Source organism: Elephantulus edwardii, unplaced genomic scaffold (assembly GCF_000299155.1).
Source record: "Elephantulus edwardii isolate Elephantulus edwardi_28Jun2011 unplaced genomic scaffold, EleEdw1.0 scaffold00001, whole genome shotgun sequence".
NCBI lineage: Eukaryota > Metazoa > Chordata > Mammalia > Macroscelidea > Macroscelididae > Elephantulus > Elephantulus edwardii.
In genome coordinates, this window is record NW_006399751.1 from 16,136,583 (window position 1) to 16,163,219 (window position 26,637).

The 26,637-nt window shown below is 39.1% G+C and overlaps 1 protein-coding gene across 1 annotated transcript in view; it reads left to right on the forward strand.

The window, feature by feature from the left end:
- Positions 1–26,637, forward strand: part of HECW2 (HECT, C2 and WW domain containing E3 ubiquitin protein ligase 2) — a 328,392-nt gene that overhangs the window by 189,277 nt on the left and 112,478 nt on the right. The window contains exons 14-16 of the mRNA XM_006878743.1: positions 14,333–14,467; positions 19,275–19,377; positions 22,283–22,379. Coding sequence (XP_006878805.1) covers positions 14,333–14,467; positions 19,275–19,377; positions 22,283–22,379 — 335 coding nt within the window. The remainder of the gene's footprint in view (positions 1–14,332; positions 14,468–19,274; positions 19,378–22,282; positions 22,380–26,637) is intronic.

Consider the following 26,637-nt stretch of genomic DNA (forward strand, 5'->3'; position numbering starts at 1 on the left):
CATTTCTTCATGTGTTTGTTAGCCATCTGAATGTCTTTGGTGAAGTGTCTGTTCATGTCCTGTGCCCATTTTGTGATAGGATTGTTTGCCTTTATCTTGTTGAGGCGCTGGAGTATTCTATAAATTCTAGATATAAGTCCCCTATAAGACATGTCATTACCAAATACTTTTTACCGAGATTGTGGCTTTCCTTTTTACCCTGTTGAAGTTTTTTTGATGTGTGTATGAATTTTATTCTTATAAGGTCCCATTCAATTATTTTATTCTCTCCTAGTTGTAGGTTTTTCAGGATGCTTGGAATACTGTTCATGTTGTGAATTAGGGCTTCTAGAGTTCGTCCAAGCTTTTCTCTGATGAAGTTTATAGTCCTTGGTTTTACTCTAAGTCCTTGTTCTACTTTGATTTGGTTTTTGTGTGCAGTGTAAGGTGTGGGTCTTGCTTGCATTTTCTACAGATAGTTTTCCAGTTTTGACAACACCATTTATCTGTTCTTTTCAGACAATACTTCCCCTCATCTGTTATAATGCAGTGTTCATTATCTATCTACTTTTTTCCATTCCCTCTCAAACCTCCACATGTCTGTCCTATTTTATAACAGTAGTGTTATGTAGTAAATCTCTTTTTGGAACTGAGATAATTTCGTTAGGTGTAATGCCCTCCAGGCTCCCCCATGTTCTGTAATATTTTACTATTTCATTGTTTTTTAATGCTGTGTCGTATTGCATTGTGTGGATGTACCATAGTTTTTCTATCCATTCATTTATTGATGGGTACCTAGGATATTTTCATCTCTTTGCTATCACGAATAGTACATATGTACATACGTCTGTTTGAGTTTTGCCTCTGGTTTCTTTAGGGTATATTCTCAGTAAAGGTATTACTGTGTCAAATGGTATTTCTGTTTCCAAGTTTTTGAGAAAGCACCAGACTACTTTCCATAGTGGTTGCACCATTTTATATTCTCACCAGCAGTGAATAAGAGTTCCAAACTCTCCACAACCAGCATTTGTTGTTTGCTGCACTGTTGAATTGCTATTATTGCTGGGGTGAGGTGATATCTCATACTTGTTTTAATTTGCATCTCTCTCATAGCTAGGAATTTTAAACATTTTTCTCATGTGTTTATTTTCCATCTGAATGTTCTCTTTGGTGGTCTGTTCATATCCTGTGCCTGTTTTGTGATTGAATTTCTTACCTTTTTCTTGTTGAGACATTGTCCACCATTATCCCATGGAGCCACTGGTAGATTTGCACCTCCAGAGAGGCATGGTCTTTGGATTAAGAGCACAACTCCCTATGGATTAGGCCACCAGAGCGCCCTCACATCCCCTAGGATGGTAATTATAATACAAATAATAGTAACAAAAGTACAAATAACAAGTGTTAGAAAGGATGTTGAGAAATGCCAGGTTATTCTACATTCTAATCTCATATATATTGCTGGTGGGAGGTAAAATGGTACAGACAGTTGGAAAGAATTTGGCTGTTCCTCAGAATGTTAGAGTTGCCACGTGATCCAACAAATCCACTCACATATATATATATATGCAAAAGAAATAAAAATATATCTACACAGAACAACCGTGAGATATCATCTCAGCCCAGTAAGAATAGCAAAATTCAAGGAAACAGCAAACAACAAATGCTGACGAGGTTGTGGGGAAACTAGAACCCTTATTCACTGTTGGTAGAAGTATAAAACAGTGCAATCAATTTGGAAGGCAGTATGACACTTTCTTAAAAAGTTGGAAATAAAAATACCATTTGGCCCAGCAATTCCACGCTGGGAATATACCCTAAAGAAGCCAGACTACCACCCAAGCAGATTGCTAACGGACAGGTCAGCAGTTCAAATCCACCAGCTGCTCAGTGGGAACTCAGATGAGACAATATCCTCTTGTTAAGATCTACAGCCTTGGAAATACAGTGGAAGGTCGTCATGGGGCAGAATTGACTGTGCAGCAGTGGGCGTTGGGAGGCAGCATGAGGAGGAACTCTTACTGGGTTTCGAGGTTCTTTAGGGGGAGCAAAGCTTTTCTAAAATGTTATTATGGTGATGATTGCACAAGCCTGTGTCTATAGTGAAAAAGAATTTTATATTTTAAGTGGAAGAATTGTCTTAACTGATTTATGTCCCAGTGAAATGGTTAAAAAATGTAATAGTTTCGATTAAAGAGAAGCTAAAAAGATTTCTTTCTTAGGTCCTAAATTCTCTAGATCTTGAATTCTTCAGTCTTGAAGGTTAAGGTTACACAATTTGGTTTTAAATTGGGTTTGATAGCAAATATGTAATGCTTTTCTTTCTACAGAGAGAATTAATTACATCTGGAAAGTTCTTTGGTTCAAAATTCCACAGCATCTGTTAGTCAGCATTTAGTTCCATTACTTAGCTTTCATAATTATTTTAATTTTGTAATGTTGAGAACTGGCAATTAAACCAAGATTCATTTTATCCAGGATTGCCTTAATGGGACTGTGATCAACATCTGTTTTTATCTCTTAAATCTGAGGCTTAGAATTTTCACTTGATATACAGGACACATTTTTATTTGACTTATTTTTAAATAAAACATAAAAGGGGGCAGAGTGAGCCAAGTTGAAAAGATATTCCAGCTTATTTGTAATTGTAGTAATTCTTAAGTTTTTGTCTGTCTCAGAAGTGTGAAAATAGAGGATCTTTTGGGACCAGGTAATGTTATTGAGATAAGTGGCTCACACAGACGCAAGAAATATGTATGCATGGTATTAAAATATGACTCGTTTAAGGTACCTCTGGTTTTTGGCTGAGTTTAGTCATTAATGTGTGGTTATGGCTATAATAAATATTCAAGACAAAAATAGAGGCTTTAATAAGGAAAAGAGAATGTTGTGTAGCCTAGAAGTGTTTTCATTTTGCTTTGCTTTGCTGTTTTGGCTGATGTTGACACTTTTGATTGTTCATTTGAAGGCTTTGAGAACATATCGTGATTGGGTCAGAGTTCTCAGATCTTTCCATGACTATCTGATCTGACCTCCCTGCTCCTTAGTTTTCTCTAAAGTGAAAGCAAGTAGCCTATCCTGTCCAGCTCCTGGTGCTGTGGTTAACATCAAATTAGATAAGAATGCAGTTACAAATGGAAAAAACAATTATAATTAACATTATAATTACCACAACTCACATGAATTATTATTTGACTTATGGTGTTAGCGAAGATAAAACATGTATGGTTATAAACCTCCAGGAGTTTAGAATGTAATTTGTGAAAGATAGGGACTCTGTAAGTATCTGTAAAGTACAGTGGAGCAACAGACTGTCCAGAGGCGTGAGATGAATGTGCTTAGCCAGTTACTGCCACCCTGTTAACCAAAATCTAGTTGGGTTGAAGGAAGGACTATATAGAATAACCAAAAAGTTTCATTATCTTGAGATTTTGTGAAGATGGTAAAGTATTTGTTGTTAATGGTGAAAACTTTTCTCTAATAAGAGATGCCTAATTTCTTATAAAGGATATTCTGTAGGATTAATGTCAGTATCTTATCTTCTCTTAAAGAATTTCTGGTCACCCTTTACTGTGGGTTCCAACAGAATAGCTCTTCACAGTAAGGTTCCGTTTTGGAAAGTCCTGGGTTATTCCTGGCCACTGCAGCAAATATTCATTGCCTTGAAATGCTTGCTTCTGACTTAAACCTGGGTTTTCTGGGTTGTTTTCAGTCTATTGATTTGGGTTTTTCTACCATGAATGTTCTAATTTTTTGGTCTCTGTTCGATTGTTCACTCAGGGATCAGTGGTCTTCTGCTCGGGTGGTTGAGTTCTCAAACCGTCATGATCATGAAAGTTGGGTTTTTAAAATATCTTTAACAAAACAGAGAACTTTCTCCTTTTAATTGGAAGTGGAATTATATAGACAAATTAGCCCACAATGATACCTTTTTTTGCACTAACTCACTAAATAACCCTCCCGTAAACATTGCCATTTTTTCCCTAATGCCTCTGGTTTGTTTCATCGTAAAATGTGGGAAGAGCAATAGTGTGGCTTCTAGAAGAGTTCCGTGCAGAATGACTTCTTTCTGACTTGGGTTGAGTGCCAAGTTTTCATAGATGAAGCTTGATTCATTGAGGATTAGTTGAACTTTGCATGATGAGTAGAATTTTTTGAGATTGTGGATAGAGAAAAGCATGCAAAGAGTATGACTGCTTTCTAGGAAGATAAAAACTGCATTTCCAGAGGCCCTTTTCAACAGAGTAGAGTTCATGGAAGCTACTTAGCAAAAGGTTGTTGATTGTGGTTGAGTCCAGCACGACTCAAAGAGACCCTATGAACAAAAGGCCTGAAGCCTTTCTATAACTATCGTCATTTATCAAAGTTCATAGAGCTTCCAGAAGCATCTTGTTTAGGAAGTGGCTGCCACACCTGCATAGCAAAGGGTTGAAGATAGGAGAGAGAATAATAGGAAATGACATTGAAAATGAGAAAAATTATTTGTTCTTCCTCAAGTTCACATAACAGGCTTAAAATCTGATTATTTTTTTAGTGAAGGTTTCATTTTCCTGACTCCTTTCTCATATGCTTAATATGAAATATAGTTAAGGGGTTTCCTCCCTGTGTCTTTGCTTTGCACTTTCAAGAAATACTTTCAATTTTGATATTTCTGTTTAGACCCAAGTAGAATCATTAGTTAACCCTTTATACATAAAGTGTTGGAGGTGTTATACTTTATCTGCGTCTACTAACCAGCTTAGTCTAGACCTCTAGGCCAAGTACTATGGAGATCCTAACAAACTTCAAGAAAACAACAAACTCAAACTCAGTGACCCTTTATTGGCTTTAGATCACAAATAAAGAGAGGGAGTGCTAGAAACTGAGAAGAGATTTTTATGTTTGAAAACTATACACACACACACACACACACACACACACACTCTCACACACATTCTGTGTCATATGTAAATGTTGTTGTGTGCTGTTGAGTTAGAACTAACCCATAGCCAACCTTTAAGAGGGTTTTCAGAAGCAGTAAATCTCATGGGAAGAGATTGCCCATTCTTCTCCATGGAGCAGCTGGTGGATTTGAACCTCATGTCTTTGGGATTACAACATAGCTTCTTACCATTAGTTAACCAGAACTTCCTAGGTATAAAAATAACTTTTAAAACTTATATCACAGTTATTCTTTTTTTGAGTTTCCACTTCCTAAACAACATGCCTCTGGAAACTTGATGAACTTTGATAAATTGTCCGTAGTTGTAGAGGCTTCAGGCCTTTAGTTCATAGGATTGCTTTGAATAGTGCTCAACTTGAAGGCAATCATCAACCTTTGATAAATTGTCCATAGTTGTAAAGGCTTCAGGCCTTTAGTTCATAGGATTGCTTTGAATAGTGCTCAACTTGAAGGCAATCATCAACAAGAACAAGAAAAAGATTTTGTAGGGTTGAGAAACAGAATTTAGAATAGCTGACAATAGTCAGTGCTTTTTCTTTAAAATTGATTTTCTTTCATTTTTTTATAGCTCTTTAGGAAAAAAGATAGAAGATCTGATATTCTTTCTTCAGAGTAGTCATAAGTACTTTTATTTACATGTTCTTTTAGTATGGATTCCTGTTTGGGCAAAAGGTTAATTGGAAACAATTTCAAACTTCTGGAACTTAGATTTGTTGAGCCTAAGGTTGATAATTCTTCACAAATACTGATGCCTTTTTTCCTTTTCTTAAAATAATAGAAACTTTTAAAAAAATAATTGTGTAAAGAAAGAAAGATATTTTGTTTGGCTTCACCAAAATATCACTTGGCTCCAACCAGTCACTATTTCCCAACTTTGCCTATGCCCTGAAGCAGTGAAATGGTAGAAGCTTTTAAAATGAGATTTGAGTTTGTGTATCTACATTCCTTTCAGTTTTTTACCATGTTGTTATCCTCAGTCCAGTGCTGTGAAGCTTGAGTGAATTTCCTTAATGAAACTTAACAGTAGGGGATCTATGTTGTTCAGACTTGCTGTACAAATAACAAATCTCAAAAACAGACTTATTTTTTTAAATAAAATTGCTCCCCCTCCCCCATGTCATCTGCATTCTCAGCTTACTGTTTCTTCAGACAGTATTTATGAATGCATATGAATGCTTTCATAAATAATGATAGATTATTCAAGAATTATGACAGACTTAGTGACCCCCAAAAAATTTCAACTTCATCACTGGTTTGATCTAGTTAGAATTTTTTGTGGGGGACTAATCTGCTTGCTTCCCCCCCCTTCACTAGGTTTCTTATTTTATTAAAGAATGCTTATATGTCTGTCTACTCATTAGTATCAGGACTCCTTAACAGCAAAAGTCATGGTTGGGTTTTTTCCCTATCTGTATCCCTAGCTTTATCTTTTTGTTTTGCTTTCTTAAAAAAAATATTGATTTGCATATGAAATTTGTATACATTGTATTTTATTCATATACATTGTGTTTCACATATTCCATCATTCATATTGTGATTCGTACCATCATTCATTCCCATAACTTCAGTTTTATAAAATCAATCACCATTAATCTATGCCCACTATTATCCATCTTTTCAGGTCCCTACTGAATATTTCCTAATTCCTTCACCCCAACTTATCAAACTTTGTGACCCTGTGATTTCCCTCTTCCCTACCCTCAGCTTTCTGCTCTCTCCCCTTCTCCTTTTGGCCATATCTTACTAGTTATACTTCTATTTTTACAGAAATAGTATTATGCAGTATTTGTCCTTATGAGACTGAGTTAGTTCAGCATAATGCTCTCCAGCCTCTCCCATATAATATAGTATTTTTCCAGATCATTACTCCTGAGTGCCACATAGTATTCCATTGTGTGAATGTGTCAGAATTTCTCAATCCATTCCTTTGTTGATGGGCAGTTGGGCTGTTTCCATTTTCTTACTGTTGTGAATGATGCTGCTAGGAACATCAGTGTACAAATCTTCATTTGTGTCTCAGTCATATTTAATTTGAGGTATATTCCTAGCAGTGGAGTAGGTGGCTCAAATGGAATTTCTTTGTTTAGCTTTTTGAGGAAATGAGAAACTGCGTTCCCGAGGGGTTGTAGCATTTTACAATCCCACTAACACTGTATGAGGATTTCAGTCTCTTCACATCCTCTCCAATATTTATTGCTTGCTGGCCTGTTAAACTTTGCCACTGCTACAGGGCTGAGATAGTGTCTCATTGTGATTTGTATCTCTCTTATTGCCAGTGATTTTGGACATTTCTTCATGTCTTTGTTGGCCCTCTGAATGTGTTCCTCTATGAAAAGTCTTTCCATGTCTTTTGCCCATTTTGTTATTGCTTTATCAGTCTTTTTCTTGTGGAGGTCCTGTAGTTGTCTGTAAACTTTTATTATGAGACCCTTGTCTGAAATGTTGCTGCCAAATATTTTGGTTTTGTTTGGTTTTTTTTTCACAGTAAGAAGGTTTCTTTTCATGCTATTGGAACAAGTTTTTTTATGCACACGGGGACTTAAATCTTTAGAAGGTTATCATCTCCTAATTGTACATTACTCTGCTTTCTTGATATGGTTGATAATGTGTATCAAAGATACAAGTGGCAAGCTGAGAATTTGCACTGTGAATTCTCTGTGCTTTTCTATGTTTCAAAGTAGAGTATGTTTTTCACAACTTGACTATGACTTTAGCAGAATATGTAGGAAGCCTGTCTGAGGTCACCCAGTGGGCCCAGCGCGGAGCCAAAGACATCCTGAGGAGTCACTTCTTAGTGCCACATCCTGTTAGTGTTGTTCACCAAAAACCAAGCCTGCTTCCCTCAAGTCCATATTTGACTCCTTGTGATCTGGTGGGATAGTACAGGATTGCCCTACAGGGCTTTGTAATCTTTATGGAAGTACACTGCCGCACCTTACTCCTGAGGAATGATTAGTAGGTTCGAATCCTTGCCCTTTCAGCAGGCAGCTGGGCACTTAATGGCTACATTACCTACACTCCTTGATTAATATTCTCAATATGTGGTTTGAGTGAGGCCTCCCTTTCAAGTACATAGCAGATTTAAAAAACAAATGTCAATAACATGTGTCCTTTGCCTATGAAACTGAACACCTAATGGGATACAGACACCCACAGCCTTACTGCCAAGAGGTTAGGGTGAGAACTGTGCAGGGTGCACCCTGTATGCCGTCTGGCATCTTGTCAGTGCTGAAACTGTGGTGGGGCTTAGCTCTGTAAGAAGCTGTTCCTCTCAGCCTAATTCAGCACATACTTATATGCTTTCATGCTTTTCTGAGATCAACTGCTACATGAGGTGTGAGGGAAGTGGGAAGAGCATAAAACAGGAAAGAGAGTAGGCAGGAAAAGAGTATGGGGGGAAACACAGGAAGAGGAGGAGAGGACAGAGTTACTACTGCTCATTGGATTTGGAGTCAGGCAGACAGATGGGTTCAAATCACAGCTTTGTAGGTTTCTATCTAGGTATGTAAAGTGAGAACAACTGTGTTAAAAGGTATACAATCAGCTATCGTTATATATCAACTCAAAAAGAACCTCTAATAACTGTGGTTGCTGCCTACGTGTTCGTTGTCACGTTGAATTTTGGAGACCATGATTTCTCTTCACAGCGGGATGGAGACTTGCCAGTCAGAGGATAGCTAGGTTGATGAAAGACCCAAATAATGTTTAATATGCAAGGTTTTATTCTTTTATATAGACAAGTCCAGGCATGGAAGTGCATGACACTGTTTACATCTCATTAAATCTGCTGTGTGAACTGGAGCAAGAAACGTTGTGATCTTCATAAACACGCCTTAGAAATGAACATGGCTATTCTAACAATAACTCAGAATTGAGAAATTACAGATACTGTGTTCAAAAGTTTGGATATTTGGGTTTTGAGGTGTTTCCCCTGCCCCGTATTTCGTTTGATGTTTCTTTAGTGTATTGTTGTAGTATATATACCATAGAGTTGGAAACAACTCATAGCTGACCATCCAGCAGATTTTCAGAGGCTGTAAATCACATGGGAGGAGATTACCCTAATTTCTGCATGGAGCAGCTGTTAGATTTGAACTGTGAGGCTTTTGGATTGGCAGCCCAGCTCCTAACCACTAGGCCACAAGTGTATCGTCATCTCCATTTACCAGAAAAGATGCTGATGTTTGAAAAGTTTAGCCAAATTTACATGGCTAATAAGTAGCCGTGAGGATAGAACTCAGACCCAGGCTTGTTGTGTTACTTTTCCCCTTTATCTCAAGTATTTCATTACTACTTTAGTCTCTTTCTCGTTTCTAAGTGTTTACCTTAGTAGTTTATTCATCTCTACAATGAGGGTTTTAAAACAAAACACAACACCCACAACCCACCTTCAGTGCTGTTTGTGATTTTATAGCATATAACTCCTCTCTCTTTTTCATCAGCTTACACCCAGAGCCTATATTTATTTCTTTAAATCTGGCAGAATTTCTGTGCTGGTGTAAAAGAGCATGGTTTTTATTATTTGTTAATTACCTGAGAGTTATTATTTTTGCATTTTGGTCAGGACACTACAGATTAAATATTTTACTATTCTTTTCCAAGCATCCTCTTTCTTCCTTCCAGACACTGCTAAAAAGCCATAGAGGATAGAAGGGTGAGTAAGAATGAGCTCTTAACCTGAAGGAGTTTATTGTATAATTCTTTACAAGATGGATTTTTGCACAAGCCTCTTAACATCAAGTGATGCTGTGAGACTACATGTAAATCACAAGTGACTTACTCATACACACCCATTTGTCCTTTTAATTACAGATGCATTACCGTTGCCTCTAAATGGCCACCCTTCCCTTCGAAACATTCCTAAGAAATTAAGTAAATATAGTAAATAGCAGTTCTATTTTAGCACCCTTTGTATTTTCCCACTTAAACAACGTGGATAACATTATTATTATTTTAGAAACGAAGCTTCTTAATCTTACTTTATCTACGGAGCACATGGAGCAGACCATAATGTCCATCATTTTAAAATAGGTCACAACCTTTTTTGTTGTTATTGTTGTTGTTATGTGCTGTCAAGTCATTTGCGACTCATAGCGACCCTATGTACAGCAGCCCTAAACCATGCTCTATCCTGTGCCAATCGCATTGCCTCAAACACACCCACCCAATTACCCCAATCACTGAATCAATCTACCTCATAGAGTCTTCCTCTCCTGCACTGTCCCTCCACCCTACCAAGCATGATGTCCCTCTCCAAGGACCTGTCTCTCCTTACAACATGTCCACAGTATGTCAGACGAAGCCCCAGAATCCTTGCCTCCAAGGAGCAGCCTGGTTTAACCCTCTCCAGGATGAATCTGTTTGTTTTCTTGGCAGTCCATGGTACATTCAATACTCTTCTCCAGCACCACAGCTCAAAGGCATCAATTCTCCTTCTATCCTCAACCTTTTTTATTTACAAAAATTTCTTTCCTGTCTTATGAAACTTTGTAGAAACAGTGCAAAAGAAAATACTCCAGTGGCAAATACAGTATACAAGTGTATCTGAAATCTAAAAAAGAGGAGGACATATATCAGCCAGAAGCTGTCAGTCCCAGTCTGCGTCGGATTTATTGTTGAATTTTTTACATATGAAGAAAAATGTTTTACTTGATAGGTTAGGGAAGAGGAATTATGAGTGGGGGTTTGAGACTGACTGCACCATCACGTGCAGCCTTTGTTTCATTGAGCCTTTGTCCCCTCTCAGTTAGATCTTAAGAAAATAGAAAAGATTCTTCCTCAGTTCATTTCTCTAATTTGTTTTGTAGTGTGTCTGGTTGCTGTTGTTATGTGCTGTTGAATCTACTCCTGACTCATAGCAACTCTACACACAACAGCTCTAAACCCTGCTCTATCCTGAGCCAATTTTATCATCTGAGACCCCCCACAACCTGTTACACCAGTCACTGAATCAGTCCATTTCATCGAGGGTCTTCCTCTCTTACTCTGTACTTCCACCTTTCCAAGCATGATGTTCTTTCCAAGCACTGGTCACCCCTTGCAACATGCTCAATGCATGTCAGACAAAGCTTCAAAATCTTTGCCTCCAAGGAACAGCCTGGTTTCACCCTCACTAGGACAGACCTGTTTGTTCTCTTACCAGTTCATAGTATATTCAATAGTCTTCTCCAGCATTACAACTCAAAGGCATCAATTCTTCTTCAGTCATCCATAGTGTCTAGCTTTCTGATGCAAAGCAAGTAATTGCAAAGACTATGGCCTGGATCAAGTGCACCTTAGTCTAAGATAATGATATCATTGCTCTCCAATACTCTGGAAAAGTCCCTGACAGCAGATTAAAAAAAAAAAAAAGAAAGAAAATTCTTTTATACTGGGTTAGACACATGACAGTAGATTTTCCCAGTGCAGTTCATCTTTTGATTTCCTGCTGCTTATACAAGAGTGTTGATTATGGAGCCAAGCAAGCTGAAGTAGTTAATAATCTCAATTTCTTCACCATCTATCATGGTGCTGCCAATTGACCTAGTGGTAAGAATTTTTGTTTTCTTGATGTTGAACTTCAATTCATATTGAAGGCTGAAATTTATTTATTTTTTTTGAGAAATCTCTTTTCCTCCCTTGTCCCCTATCTGCAAGCTACCTACAGATTCTTTCGCTTCACTTCATTTACTGATCATTTACATACAGGAAGCATAGCGTTCCATAATGGGAAAGTAATTTTGTTGATAGACATAGATATCCTATCTGCCCCCAAAATTTGCCTACATGTATTCATTCCTACTGTTTTACTTCGAAAAGTTCATTATTGTGTAGGTTATTTGGTGTGTATCATCTGCCCTCACATCAGGATTTATACAGGTAATGATTCCCTTGGCTCTCTTAATAGCTGCTTTTTATCATTAATCAGATGGCCTAATTAATGTTATCTGATCTGGAGCACTCATATTTTCTAATTTTCCTTGGGATAATAGGTTTCGTTATTACTGTGGGTGTATGTAACTTTAAACACTATGTCTTTTGACCTCCACATTAATGATAACTATCACTTATGTAAAGCTTTAAGATTAAATGATTATTTTTTTATGTTTTATTCACTCTTCATTTCCTCACTAAAATAAACAGTTATGATCATTCATAATTCCATTTCACCAGCATTCTTCAGTAAACAAGATAGACATGATTTCTACCCATTGGAATCTAGTTAATGGCAATGGGGTTTTAATTTGTTATAAGAGAGAAATAGATGCACAAATAAGGAGATATATCGTTTTGAGAAACCTGTAGCACAGAGATCTTAAGTGAGTTGGCCAAAGTCATGGTGAGTGTGTGATGGAGTCCATAAAGATGTGTGGTACAAAATGTCAAGTGAGAGGGGAATTTTTAAAGTCTTGAAAAACTGACCAAAGGCTTTGGATGTTTTTTTCTGTAGAGATTAGGAAACCATTGGAGGCTTTGCATTGATATAGTTATGTAATCAAAATATTTAGAAAGTTATTCCTGTAATAAAACCTCCTGCAGCTGAGTCAATTCCAACTCGTAGTAACTCTGTGGGATATAGTAGAACCGAGCCGTGGGGCTTCTTGTTGTTGGTCCTGGCTGTTGAATCAGAACCAACTCAGAACTGATCCGCCAGCTGAATTGCAGAGGCTGTAAAATCTTCAGGAGACTGCTCATTTTCCTCCCACCAAGCAGCTAATGCATTTAAACTGCTGGCTTTTAGGTTGGCAATGCAACTTCTTACCATAAAGTCACCAGAGTTCCCTCTATATGGCTTGTTGTTGTTATGTGTCGTTGAGTCACCTGCAATTCATAGTGACTCCATGTACAACAGCTCTGAAGTCTGCCCTGTCCTGAGTCAGTCTCACTGACTCTGAAACACCTACCCTCATTGCCCTCGTTACTATATCAAGCCATCTCATCTGGAGTCTTCTCCTGTGCTGTTCATCCACCCTTCTGTCTGAGCATGATACCTTCTCCAAGGATTGGTCCCTCCTGACCACATGCCCAAAGTGTATGAGATGGAGTTTAAAAAATCCTAGTCTTCAAAAAAACTGGGTATCATCCTCTCCAAGACAGACCTATTTTCTTGGCGGTCCATAGTATGTTCAAGGCTCTTCTCCAACACCACAACTCAAAACATCAATTCTTCTGTCATCCTTAGTCATTGTCCAGCTTTCTGATGCATAGCAAGTAATTGCAAAGGCCATGGACTGGATCAGGTGTACCTTCATCTCTAGACTGACATTGTTGCTTTTCAATACTCTGGAAAGATCCCTGACAGCAGATTTACTTAATCTAATTCATCTTTTGATTTCCTGACTACTAATGCCTAGAGTTTTGATTGTGGAGCCAAACAAACTATAACTGTTAACAACCTCAATTTCTTCTCCATCCATCATGGTGCTACCTTTTGGCCCAGTGGTGAGAATCTTTGTCTTCTTGATGTTGAGCTTCAATCCATATTGAAGACTCCAGTCCTTGACATTTTAGCAGCAAGTGCTATATGGCTAACAAGACTGTAAATTTGTGGACGCTGACTGACACATCTTTTTCCCTCAGAGCAGCTGCTGACTTTTCAGTTGACAGCCAAGCACTTAACCACTGTATCAGCATCCCTCTATTTTCATATATAGTGTGGTGCCAGTTAAATTAGTAAAGATGATAGAGATGTGGGACCAACTGGGATGCTGCTGGTACTCAGATGCAGAAAAGAAAGGTCAGAAATAATTGTGCAGAGCTCTGATGGCCTAGTGGCAAGAAGCTATATTGCAATCCCAAAGGCACGTGGTTCGAGACCACCAGTTGCTTCGTGGGAGAATGGGCAGTCTCTTCCTGTACAATTAACAGCCTCTGAAAACCCTCCATAGAGTCAGCTATGGGTTGGTTCTGACTGTATGGTACCACACACACACACACACACACACACACACGTACACACGTTCTGGAAGGTGATCAACAGAAGAGACACTGAAATGGGAAAGGGGAGGGACTTAGTAACTGGCAACTACGAGAATTCCAACAGGAGACATCTTTCTTCAAATGAAGTTTGACGTTTCAGATGGCAGGAAAAGCCTTGTTATAACCATGGGGAACAGCAGGGATTTAAAGAGCATCAGTTAGTCCTTCTTATAAGAGCATATCTTTGATGGTTCTCTTAAGAGTTTTCCCTAAAGCCAGGGATGATGCCCTTTCCTGTCTCTTCCCTAACAGAGCTATTCTTCATAGGGCTTTGTCTACTCTGATGTGTCCCAAGAGAAGGCAGAATGCCCATGTATTTTAAATTATGAGAAAATGAAGCCAAGATCCTTATTGAAAGCGGGTGCTTGCCTGCCGGTAGGATGTTACAGGTGATGATAACTTAAGTGTGAATGTCGTATGTCTTGACTGCTGACCACCTGGGTTGTTCCCTAGGCTTTTTTTGTTGACCACAATTCTCGTGCCACCACTTTCATCGACCCTCGGCTCCCACTTCAGAGCAGCCGGCCCACGAGCGCTTTGGTCCATCGGCAGCACTTGACCCGGCAACGCAGCCACAGTGCGGGTGAGGTGAGTCACTTGTCTCGGGCCTGTCCTGTGGCTTGTTGGGCTCAGGGTGAGATGATAGGATGTAAATGAGGATATGGCGGTTTGTGGAATTATTTGGGGTTTTTATTGTTCTTTTAATTTTTTTTTTTAACCTGTAATTTGATGAAGAGATTAGAAGGCTGAAACGTTTTGGAATGTTAGCAGGCTATCTCTAGAAACACACACATTGGATATAAAATTGGATATTTGAGGAATTTTTGAAGAAATTAGGGATTATTTTTTTCTATTTTTTCCCTTTTAAACACAGAGTATGGAGAGATAGAAAATGTAATATATTGTTTCAGAGATGATGATGGTGATAAGTTTTTCTGCTTCCACCCAAGGACAAATTCATAGGAAGAAATGAATGCAACTTTTCTTGTTGTTGTCGAGTACGACTCATGTTTCTTAAGTGGAATGTTGAATTAGATTAAAATAGTGGGATAAGAAGTTAGAACATCTTTAACTAGCACTATTTAAAATTAGGATATATCTAGTGTTGTTAGTAAACTTTTGTCCTCAGAGTGACCAAGCAAAAAAAAAAAAGGCTAAATTAATTCTAACTTTGTAAATAAATCAGTATAAAATTTAAAAATGTTTTTTAAAAAGAACTAATGAATTCTACTTTGCCTGTTGCAGTACCCTGTGGTAGCCACATGAGGGCTCTCTAATATATACGTACTAACACACACAAAATCGCTTCCTGTTTCACTTTGTCCTTCAGCATAAATAAATAATGTGTGTGTTCACATTTTTTTTCCTTAATATGGGCTTGTTTTAAAGGTAAATCATTGTTTCATGTCCAGTTTATTAAACAGTCCTTTCATTAAACAGAATTAAAATTCTTTTCCTGCATGTCTTTTCAATGTCTCTGCATAGCATATATTCAATATCATATCATAAATCAAAGCTCTTTATAGCCTGTATTATAAAAAAATTATGAATGCAATAAATAACTGGATTTGATTAATCAAAATTCTACTTTTGGAATTTCCCTTCATGATTTAAATACCTGCTTTACTGCGTCTTATATATTTGCTGGTTGTAAGCGCACACATAGAAAAACATGCACGAGAAGCTCATATAAAAATGATATATAAATGTACTGCAGGGTGAAGTATGCAAAAAAATATTTATGTTTTATGAGTAACTACTAAATCTTTACCTTGCTGCCATAGAGACTATTAGCAGTGAACAGCGTAATGTTAGCAGGATTTGCCCTCACAACAGAACAGGCCTCTCACCTTTGGACCTGATGTGTGATGCGTAGCCTCGTCACCGCCCTGTCTGGCATTATCACATAGCTAGTGTTCTGAGCTGCTCCCTTTATCTTGACTTCACAGTAGGAAGACTCAGGTCTAGTCAGGACTCCTTTTCTGAGAAAACTTTCTTTCAACTATCTCCCTCAAAACAGAGTTCCTTTCATAGCCTCCTACTGGTCTACGGTACTAAGATAGTGGTCTAGAGAACCTAAGATAAATAGTAAAACTCGAATGAGGACGTCTCCTCACATTCGTGAAGACAGATGGAGAACTTGGAGATGCTTCCATGAAGACACAGCTTTCAGCTCCTGCGCCGTCACTTTTTCGGGCCCAACCGTGGGAAGCATGGACACCTTGCCCCTCTACCCACACTTATCCAGGGAATTCCCCCACTGTCTGACAGTCTGGTTTGAAGAACTGAGATCTCTTAGAGACCTTCAGTTGTTCTGGGAAATGATGACACATTGTAATGTACTGACAGAGGGAAAGTATATGTTGATGTACCAAAACGATAAGTCCTCTGACTGACAAACAGTGTTTAGTTAATGATTGAATCTCTCCAGAAAGTAGCTGGGCTCATGACTCAAAGCCAGTAACTCAATAGGAAGAAGGAGAAAGCTCGTAGGTCTGCCTCCCCCTTCGACTCGTTCAGCAGGTATCTCAGTTAGTAAAAATAATGCTGCCTCACCCATCCAACAGATTAACATTTACCCAGTGCTTAATATACAAAGTTCTGGTTGGTGGTATTAGAGATACAAACAAATAGCATGTTGTTCTTTTGCTCTACTTCTTGTTGTTGTTAAGTGCTGTTGAGTCAAGTAGGACTCATAGCGAACCTGTGAACAATGGATCTGAACTCTGTCCTATCCTGAGCCATCTTATTATCCTTGACACATTTGAGTCCATTTCACTAAGGGTCTTCCTCTCCTTCTCTGACCCTCCATCTTTCCAAGCATGATGACCTTTTCCAAGAAACAGTCTCTCCTAACGTCCAGAATATGTGAGATGAAGTTTCACCATCTTTACCTCCAAGGAACACTTTGGTTGCACTTTCTCCACGATATATCTGTATGTTGTTTTGACTGTCCATGGGATTCTACTAGAGAGGTAAACTATGGAGGTAATCATGATAGACATGAATAAAAATGTGAGTGAAAGCTCTCTACTCCTCCTTGATCAACAGATAGCCTTCTTCTCATGCAGCCTCAGCCACATCACTGAGATATGATGGTGAAGGTCCAAGTAAAAGGATTTGACCGCATTGGATGTCTGGTCCTCTGAGCTGCTTTTAACTCTGGCAAAGTGGATGTTATTGCCATCAATGACATCTCCGTGTTACAGTATGATTGCCATGTCCCATGACAAGTTCAGTGGCATTGTGAAGGCCAAGAATGAGAAGCTTTGCATGAGCAGGAAAGCCATCACTGTCTTCCAGAAGTGAGATTCCCACCATCAAGTGGGGTGATGCTGGTGCTGAGTGTGTTACTGCTGAGAATCCACTGGTGTCTTCAAATCTTGGAGAAGACTGGGGCTCACTTGAAGGGTGGTACCAAGTGGGTAATCAACTTTGCTCCTTCTGCCACTGCCCCCAGGCTTGTGATAGGCATGAACCACAGGAAGTGGAACAGCTCTCTCCAGATTGTCAGCATTTCCTCCTGCATCACCAGCTGCTTGGTCCCCCTGGCCAAAGTCATCCATGACAACTTTAGCATCTTAGGAAGATGCATGACCCTGGTCTATGCCGCTCAGGGACTGTAGATGGCCCTCTCCGGAATGCTGAGGCCTGATGGCCATGGAGCTTCCCAGAACATCATACCTGCGACTGTTGGTGCAGCCAAGGCTGTGGACAAGATCATCCCAGAGCTGAAGGGGAAACTTACTTGTTTTCCATGTCCTCACCCTCATGTGTTAATAGTGGATCTGACCTGTTGTCTGGAGAAAGCTGCCAGATATGGTGACATCAATAAGGTAGTAAAGTAAGCATGAGAGGGGCCTCTAACGGGCGTCCTGGGATGCACTGAAGACCAAATTGTCTACTGTGACTTTAACAGTGACACCCCATTTTTCCCCTTTGATGCTGAGGCTCACATTGCCCTGAAGGACCACTCATTGCCTGGTATGACTGTGAATTTGGCTATAGCAACAGGCTGATCGACCTTATGGTTCACATGGCCTCCAAAGAGTAAGAACTCCCCTGGACTTCTAACAATGGCACTAGAAGAGAGAGAGACGTTCAGCTACTTGGGAGTCCTAGCCCCAACTTGGTCACCCCCCACCACGCACACATACTAAGAATCTCACATCCTTGACACAGTTTCCATCCAGTTCCCCTGAGAAAGGGGAGGAACTTAGCAAGCCATCTTGTCATGCACCATCGGTAAAGTACATTGTACTCTGAAACCAGAAAATAAAAAGAGAGGGGAAAATACAGACTTCTTAAGGACGGCTGCTTTTAAAATGCATATGAAGGGCTGAGGGAGTCTGGAGAAGGTCACATTTCATTTCAGTTAAAGGAAAGGGAAGGCCGCTCTGAGGAGATACTCCTTGAACTGAGCTCTGAAGAATGAGTGAGGACATTTTTGAAGGCTAAGCAAGAAGTAGAAGGAGAGACTTATAGTTTCAGGCCCTTGAAAAAATCCTACCCAAATTCCTAAAAGGATGTCTTAGGAGAAAGTGGTTGTGAAGATTTCTAGAAGAAGCTCTGGTTTGTGTGTTGTGTTGTTTTCTTTTTTTTTTTTTTTTTTACCTTTTATACCACCCTTCTATGTCTGTCTTAAAAGATTTCTCTAACACACAGGGGAGAAAAGCTACAACAGAAGCTAGATCAATGATAGACTTTTCTAGTAAGAATATTAATGGGGTTTGAGGTTTGTGTATTTGTGTGTGTGTATTTCTAAATCTATTATGGAGACAATAAATAATTCCAGTTAAGGCAACCCTATTTAGCTCCTCCACCTGCTGCTATTAGCTCCCTGGTGTGGGAGGCTCAAAACCAGAAAGAGCTGTTGTGCTGGGTGCTCTAATAGGCGTGTAAGATTGCTTCTAAGGAGATAATACACCTACAGAGAAGCCTGTGTGAAGATTGCAGTCCTTCCACCCTCCTCTGCTGAGGCAGGGAATTCCTAGGCCTGATGTGGCCTAAAGAAGGACTATCGAGGCACTGAAGCATTGCCCAAATACGTTTTATGACTCCCTCTTATCCTCTTTGCCCAGTTCTCCTTTTAAATGTAATATCATTACATATTTCTGTTTTGTTGATACAGAAGCTCTTCAGCCAATCTGCTGTTTAGCTGCTCTAACAGACATATTCAGCTCCTTCTGTACCATTTGGTAAATATTCACACACTCAGCCCCCATCTCAAATGAACTGCCCTGGTCTCTGTTCCCTCAATCCAACATTAGAAAGCAGGACTATTAAGAGAACTTGACTGCAGCTCCACTGCAAGTATCTGCTCTCTGATTGTTGCTCGTTAAGTATTTTGAAGAAGTTCTTGGTGCAGACCATATCATGCTGTTCGTGTTTGTAGGTAGGAGAAGACTCCCGCCATGCAGGACCGCCGGTTCTCCCCAGGCCGTCCAGTACGTTCAACACTGTCAGTAGGCCGCAGTACCAGGACATGGTTCCAGTGGGTACGTCATCCCCTTCCAGAAAGTTTTATCTTTGCTTCTCATGCCGATGTGTTCATGCATACTGTGCTACTTTACTGTTGTCAGTCTGCCACTTTTTTGGTCTTATAGTGAAAAACTATTGCATTATTTTTAAGACATTGATAACAAAATCCTGGAGATCTGAATCTCACAGGGCTTCTCTGTCCAGTAAGACTGCTCTCCACCTTCTCTCAACACTCACTTGTTGCACTCAAGGAAGAATAACTATTTAAGGTGCTCTGGTGGCCTAGTGGCAAGAAGCTGCACTGCAATCCTAGAGTTGTGCAGTTCGAATCCACTAGATGCTCTGCCAGAAAAGGAGGGACAATCTCCTCCTGTACCAGTCTGATCCAATTTGATGGTGGTGGTTGTTATGTGCCGTCGAGTCGCTTGCAACTCATAGCGATCCTATGTTCAACAGCCCTAAACTCTGCTCTATCCTGTGCCAATCGCACTGTCTCTGACACATCCATCCTGATTACCTGTCTCTGAATCAATCCACCTCATAGAAGGTCTTCCCCTCCTGTGCCTGCCCTCCACCCTTCCAAGCATGATGTCCCTCTCCAAGGACCGGTCCCTCTTTACAACATGTCCAAAGTATGTTAGACAGAGCCTCAGAATCCTTGTAATTTAATAGCACACACACAAAATAATAATAAAAAAATTTTTTTAGAAAAAGAATAACTTATTAAAGTGTTTGTACCATATGGCCATGCAAATTAAGCATTTGAACTGTCATATACTTCATATATTCTTATGGCTTACAATGGAATTTAAATGGTGTGTAAATTTGTAGAAGCCTCACAAAATAAGCAAGCAAGGATTGGTAGTGTTAAGGGGGTTTATAACAGATGAAGGCTTTACAAAAACCTCAGAAACAGTGAAGTCAACACACCTAGCAAACACTTAAGCTGTTGTTAAAATGATAGAGTTGAAGTAAATTAGGGGTTTTCACTCTAGAGGCCTCAAGGCCGAGGAAGAGGTCAGACCTGGGGCCAAGGTGTGTGGGTTTTATCTTGATTGAAACAGTTTTCCATTTGTCTAAAACTTTTCACTTCTTAAATAAACTTTACCATGAGGTATAATATAATATTCATGCCTTAAAGACATTTTTAAAACTAGATAAGAAAATTAACGGGGTTGACATCTAACTATCTGAATTTTACATCAGTGGTAACATGATAGTCAACCCTGTACAAAGAGTTTTAAGGCACTCTAAAATTGTTGCATAAGAATTTGTCCTTCTCTGATCTTGACTAGGAATAATCTCACTGAGAAGACTTCTGTTATAAAAGTCTTTTTATTATATCATGGTGAAATATGCCATTGGGGCCCTATGAGTTGTCAGTAAGGTTCTGTGCTAGCATATTTTTAAAATACTTACTTATAAATATTTTATTGAACATTTAACTAAAATATTCACATTACATCTCCAAATTATACTTCCTTAATCATCTGTGAAGGCACCTTGGTGATGGGATAGTTACGTGTATGCAACTGCAAATTGAAAGCTCAGGTTCAAACTCACTCCATAACTCTCTGGAAGACAGACATGATCTGCTCCCTTAACAATTGTTGGTTGTTGCCTTGACTCGACCATGACTCATAGTGACCCTTTGAACAGCAGACCTAACTAAACACTTCCCCATCTTGCAGCAGCCCCACCATCTCTGCTATACCGGAGCCCATTGCTCCAACCGCTGAGTCAGTCTGTCTTCCTCATTTCACTCACCCTCCCCTTTCTCCAAGGACTGGATTACAGCCTACAAAACTCTATGAGTAAGTTCTGCTCTCTCCTCTGAGGCTGCTGCACTGGAATTGATTTGCTAGTACCCAACAACAACTACAACATTTGTTAGTTCAAGAACACCATATATTTTTGGCATTTATCAGCAGAGAAGTGTTGACTGATCCAGAATCCCTGATGTTTGAGAATCCAGACACTCAGTCTTAGTTTTGTAATAGAAATATGTCTTTGTTTCTGGTGATAATATCATCAACATGAAACACCTTAAATAAACTAATTTTCATGCCAAAAAAGTTTAAACAGAGATCTTTCTTAATGCATTTTAATTAGCTGGTTTTAAACATTGATGGACATAAATCAGCCATTAACTTGGATAATTTTGTTTTTAACATGTGCTGTGCTTAATTGATGATGCTGGTTGAGTGGCAGCAGATAGTATAATTGCTTTAGTAAAGGCCAAGGCATGACCTAGTAGTATTTCCACATAGAGTTTGGCAATGCTTTGTCTTCTGTCTGCGTTATAGCTCTTGGTGGCAAATGCTGCATTTTGCTGACTCTTGAAAACCCTTTGAGGTAGTTTACTTCTGCCTCTTAACCTTTCTGGCCGGCTATCATTTAATAAAAGATAATTTTCCATTTCTGGCAATTACTTGGGAGATTGATTTCGTAAGTAGTTGCTTTAAACAGTATCTTGAATCTTGTTGATAATCTCATATTGTAATTTGATAATTATGACTCATCACATGACTTTAATAAAAATGTTTATGTGAATAACATGTCAGAGATCTAAGTCCCAAAATTATATAACAAGCTAGACACATTAGAATGATACCATTTGTAGTAGTCCAAACTAGATCTTTGAGTATAAAAAATACTAACCAGAAAAATAATTTTGTTCTATATCACAAATATATGTTGTTGTGTATCACTGAATCAGAACCAACCCATAGCTGACCCTCCCATGGGAGATTGCCCATCCTTCTACTGCAAAGCAGCTGGTGGATTTGAACCACATGACTTTGGGATTGCAACACAGCTTTTGCCACTAGGCCACCAGTGCTCCCTATAACAAATATAGTCATATACATAAGACTAATCTTTCTGTTCTGATTATTTTCTTTTCTGATTGTCATTTTTCAGCTTACAATGACAAGATTGTTGCATTTCTCCGTCAGCCCAATATCTTTGAAATTCTACAAGAACGTCAACCTGATCTTACCAGGAATCACTCACTCAGGTAACCATAATGTTTGTGTTTGATTCGAGTGACATCAGCTCAGCCATTAAACCTTAACACTGATAATCACCTTGGAAATTTATCCTTGCTCTCTCACATTCTGAATAAAGGCATCTTGTATGCAAATATTTTAAGACATCAACAGCACTTGCACCAGATCGCTGTATTCCTATCTTCTCTCTATTAAATATAAGGATAATATCAGATAAACTAAACAATCTACAGCCTGCCTTAAAGGAGAAATATAAAAAGAAACAAAATTTTGCATCCAAGACTCATCCTAGAGATACATATTATGATGAAATAGTAAGACATGAACCTTTTTGAGGGGAGCTTAAAGAAACAAAAGCAACATCGAGTTTATTGAATTGAGGTTTCTAAAAATCCTAGACTTGATATTCACTTTTTTCCCCATAATGAAAACACGACTGATCCTCTGTAGGGAGTCTGATCCTCTCTGTAGTCCAGCATTGCCTCATGTGAACTCTTTCTTCTAAACAACTTCAGCACATCATGCTTCTAACTCGGTTTTACTTTCCTGACTACGTGCTCTTCCTCTTTGGCAGATTTTCCTAAGTTTGACAAGGGAATTCTTTCTAAAACCTAGTGCAAGCGCCCCTTCTTTGAAGCCTTTCATTGGGACCATACTCACTCTAGTATTTCTTTTCTTTCTTTTTTTAATTTTACACTGACTTATTTACAAAGTTTGAATACATTATTTTTCATACAAGATCTTTCACATTTCCTTCATACACATGCTGACCCATCAAATTGTGTGATCCTACTATTAACCCTCCACGCCCATCCTCACCCCTCTGCTTCCACCCTCATATTCCTTCTACAATAATGGTTTCTAGTATTTCTAATAGTGGATTAATCTTTCTCAACTTCTGCATGCTAAACATCAGTAGGGATGGAAAAATTGGAATTTCCACTGAAATGCTATATAATCCAAAGCCTTTTTGGTTAGACCCTTGCTGGTAGAAGTATGTTTGTCCAGTGGGTCCATAGGCATGACCTTAAATGCTGGTCTACTTGGTTATACCAAGTTGGTTTCATCAGGATCACTAAGGGAAAAGTATGTAGCAGAGAATAACAGGCCTCACCTCACCACCTTCTTAAAAACTCTCCATGTCAGGGAGCTCTGGTGGCCTAGTAGCAGAAAGCTGCACTGCAATCCCAGAGGTATGTGGTTCGAATCCACCAGATGCTTTACTTGAGAAAGAGGGGCAGTCTCCTCAAGTACCAGTCAGATCCAATTTGACGGCACACACACACACACACACACACACACACACAAATTTATAAAACAAAACAAAACTTCTACAACTCTCCATGTCATTCTGATTGTCCTGCCAAGTTGATGACCTTTGTTTAGATAGTATTTGACAATTAATCATGTATTAGGGTTCTATAAGTCGCAAGCAACTCAACAGCACATAACAATAACATGGATGATCTTCCTTTCTACTTTTTTGAGTATTTGACTTTTGTGTTTTTTATTTTCCAATTACACTAAAGCCTCTTATGGCAGGAGATCATCACAAACTCATTCTTTCTCCTCCTCATTGCTTATATATGTTGTTGTTCTTCTTGATGTTATGTACTGTCAAGTCAGAAACAACTCATAGCTGACCCTCCAGCGGTTTTTCAGAGGCAGTTAATCACATGGGAGGAGATTGCCCCTCTTCCTCCTGCAGAGCAGCTGGTGGATTTGAACTGAGTACCTTCAGATTGGCAGCACAACTCCTCACCACTAGGCCACTAGAGAAATTCATACATATTTTTATGTACATATAAGTTCATTTGAAAATAAATTACAAGCTATACTTCTTGTGATAGTCTCTGAGATCTTTAAAATTGCCTTTATCCTTAAAAGTTTCTAAAAGCTGAAGGCTGGGGGTTGGAACCCGCTGGGTGAGAGACCTGGTAATTTTCTCCCATGAAGAGGGCATCCCCTGAGGTTACTTTGAGTAGAAAACAAACTTGACAGCACTCAGTAACAAGATTAAAGGTTCAAACTGGACAGAGTTTCTAGAATAATGTAGATAGTCCCAGCATCCTGTGTATGGGAATCCCATGGTTTCATGTGGTCAGTATCTTGCCCAAGTCCTAGTGCTGACCCTGACAGGCATGCTTTTCTCTAGGACGCAGTCACACCTACCATCATTTTACACTGGGGCCTAGTTTAAGGCATTCACTTAGTAATCCATGGTCCCTGCAGAACCTTGTGAAAGAAATTCTAGTTACTAAAATTGTAATTCAGTGAATAAAATTGCTTTCTGGTGATTTAAACAGCACTGTTGGGCATCTGGGCCTCTAAACAAAATTCAAGAGAGTTCTCATAGCCTAGTAGAAAGGAGCTTACAATTGCCAGTTTGAAAGTGCATGGTTGGAATCCACCAACTCTCCTTCACTGAGATTTACTGCCCCTGAAAACCCGCTGGAGAGTCAGCCATGAGTTGATTCCAACTCAATGGTACATAACAACAAGCAAAATTTAAGCAAGCCATGTTCTCCCCTGTCTATTAATCACAAAATAAGGAGAATCCATTTTCTCCTTCTATCTGCTCCACTCCCAACATAAAACATGTTTGCAGTTCAAGTCCAAGTTTGTTGTTCTCCAACAAAAAAATTATAAAAGAAGAAAGCAGAAATTTGAGAAACTTTTCATTTCTTGTCTGCGCTCTACATTATACTTTAAAATGATTAGCATACCTTCAAATCTCTGCTATCAGAGATTGGATGAGTTAATCGTCCTGAACAGAGCATCCAGCCTTCCCGTTTTCCCTTAATGACTTCACAGATCCAAACAAAGGGCAAAGCTGTGACCCCAGCTGGTAGCTTACAGTTTTATTTTACTTTTTCTTGTGTTTTTTTCAGTCTCTAGTTTAAGTTGTTGTTTTCGTTGTTGTTAAGTGCCGTTGAGTCGTAGATGACTCGTAGAGACCCTATGAACGAAAGACCTGAATAGTTGTATAACTTTCATCGTTTCTCCAAGTTCATAGAGTTTCTGGAGGCAAGCTCTTTCAGAAGTGGGCCATCAGGGCTCCTTTTGAATTGTGGCGATGGAGAAGACTGAATATCTCCTGGACTGTCAAAGAGCAAACAAATCTGTTCTGGAGGAAGTGCCTTGAGTATATGGCTTGGAGCTCTTTCAGAAATTCCTGCAGAATTTTACTTTTCAGGGACACTTGTGGTCTTCAGTTATGTGCAGTTGTTCGTATAACATAGTCAGCTTTTGCTAATTGTATGAAATGTGTTTCTGTTTATACTTTCACAACAATTTATAGAATTTAACCACAGAAGGTATATGCAGCCATGACCAGGAAAAAAAGTAGGAACTTAAATGAATGAGATAATACTGTTCCTCTTACCCAGAAAGATTGCCAACAGTGCCCTCATTCTCTGAAAAGTTTTGTTGTTGGGTTTTTTTTGTCGATAAGCGTTTTGCTTAGCATAACAATGAAAAAGAGAAGTTTGTATGCTTAAGAGAACATTCTGTTCTGTTCATATAGTTAAAAACTGCCTTGTAAGGACCATTCCCACAGATGCAGCAGTGAAGAAATCAGCTGGAGTTCTCTGATCTCAAATTTCAGGGATGTTTTTGAGAACTAATTTATGCATGGAGCCCCTGAGTAATCCACGTGTCAGTCAGAGTTAACTGAAGACCTCACGTGCATATCCTGGGGAAGGGTTCTCAGTACCATCACACATTCAACTTCGTCTGTGGCACAGCCACTTAAGAGAAATACTCCTCCTTATTTTGGCTATAATAAAAAAAGTGGAAGTCATCTGGTCCCCACTGGACCCTCATCATTTCCTTCACCTGCTCCCCCCACCGACCAAACTGTGCAGCTCTGCAACTGCATCCTGGCCCATCCTCACCCTTCTGCCCCCAACCCTCACCTCCTTGTACCCCCAATATGTTTTTCCCAATAAAAAAAATATTAAAAAAAAGTGGAAGTCATTGAGAGATTCACGTAGGTAAATTATAAACTTTATCTCTGGCTTATTTTGTTTGTGACTCTTTCTAAACTTGACAACAGCAATCAGTTCATTTAGATTTTATTCTTGCATATCTCCTCTTGTTTGAGATTCTGTCTGTCTCTTCCTACAGAATGAATATGATTTCCCATGCAGTAAGGTCATGGTTTCACTCCCAGTTGTGCCATTTAAATAACTGTGCTCCATAATTTCAACTGCCCTGTTCTTTTGTTGTTGTTGCCTTCAGTCTCGGAGGTCATTCCTTTCCCTA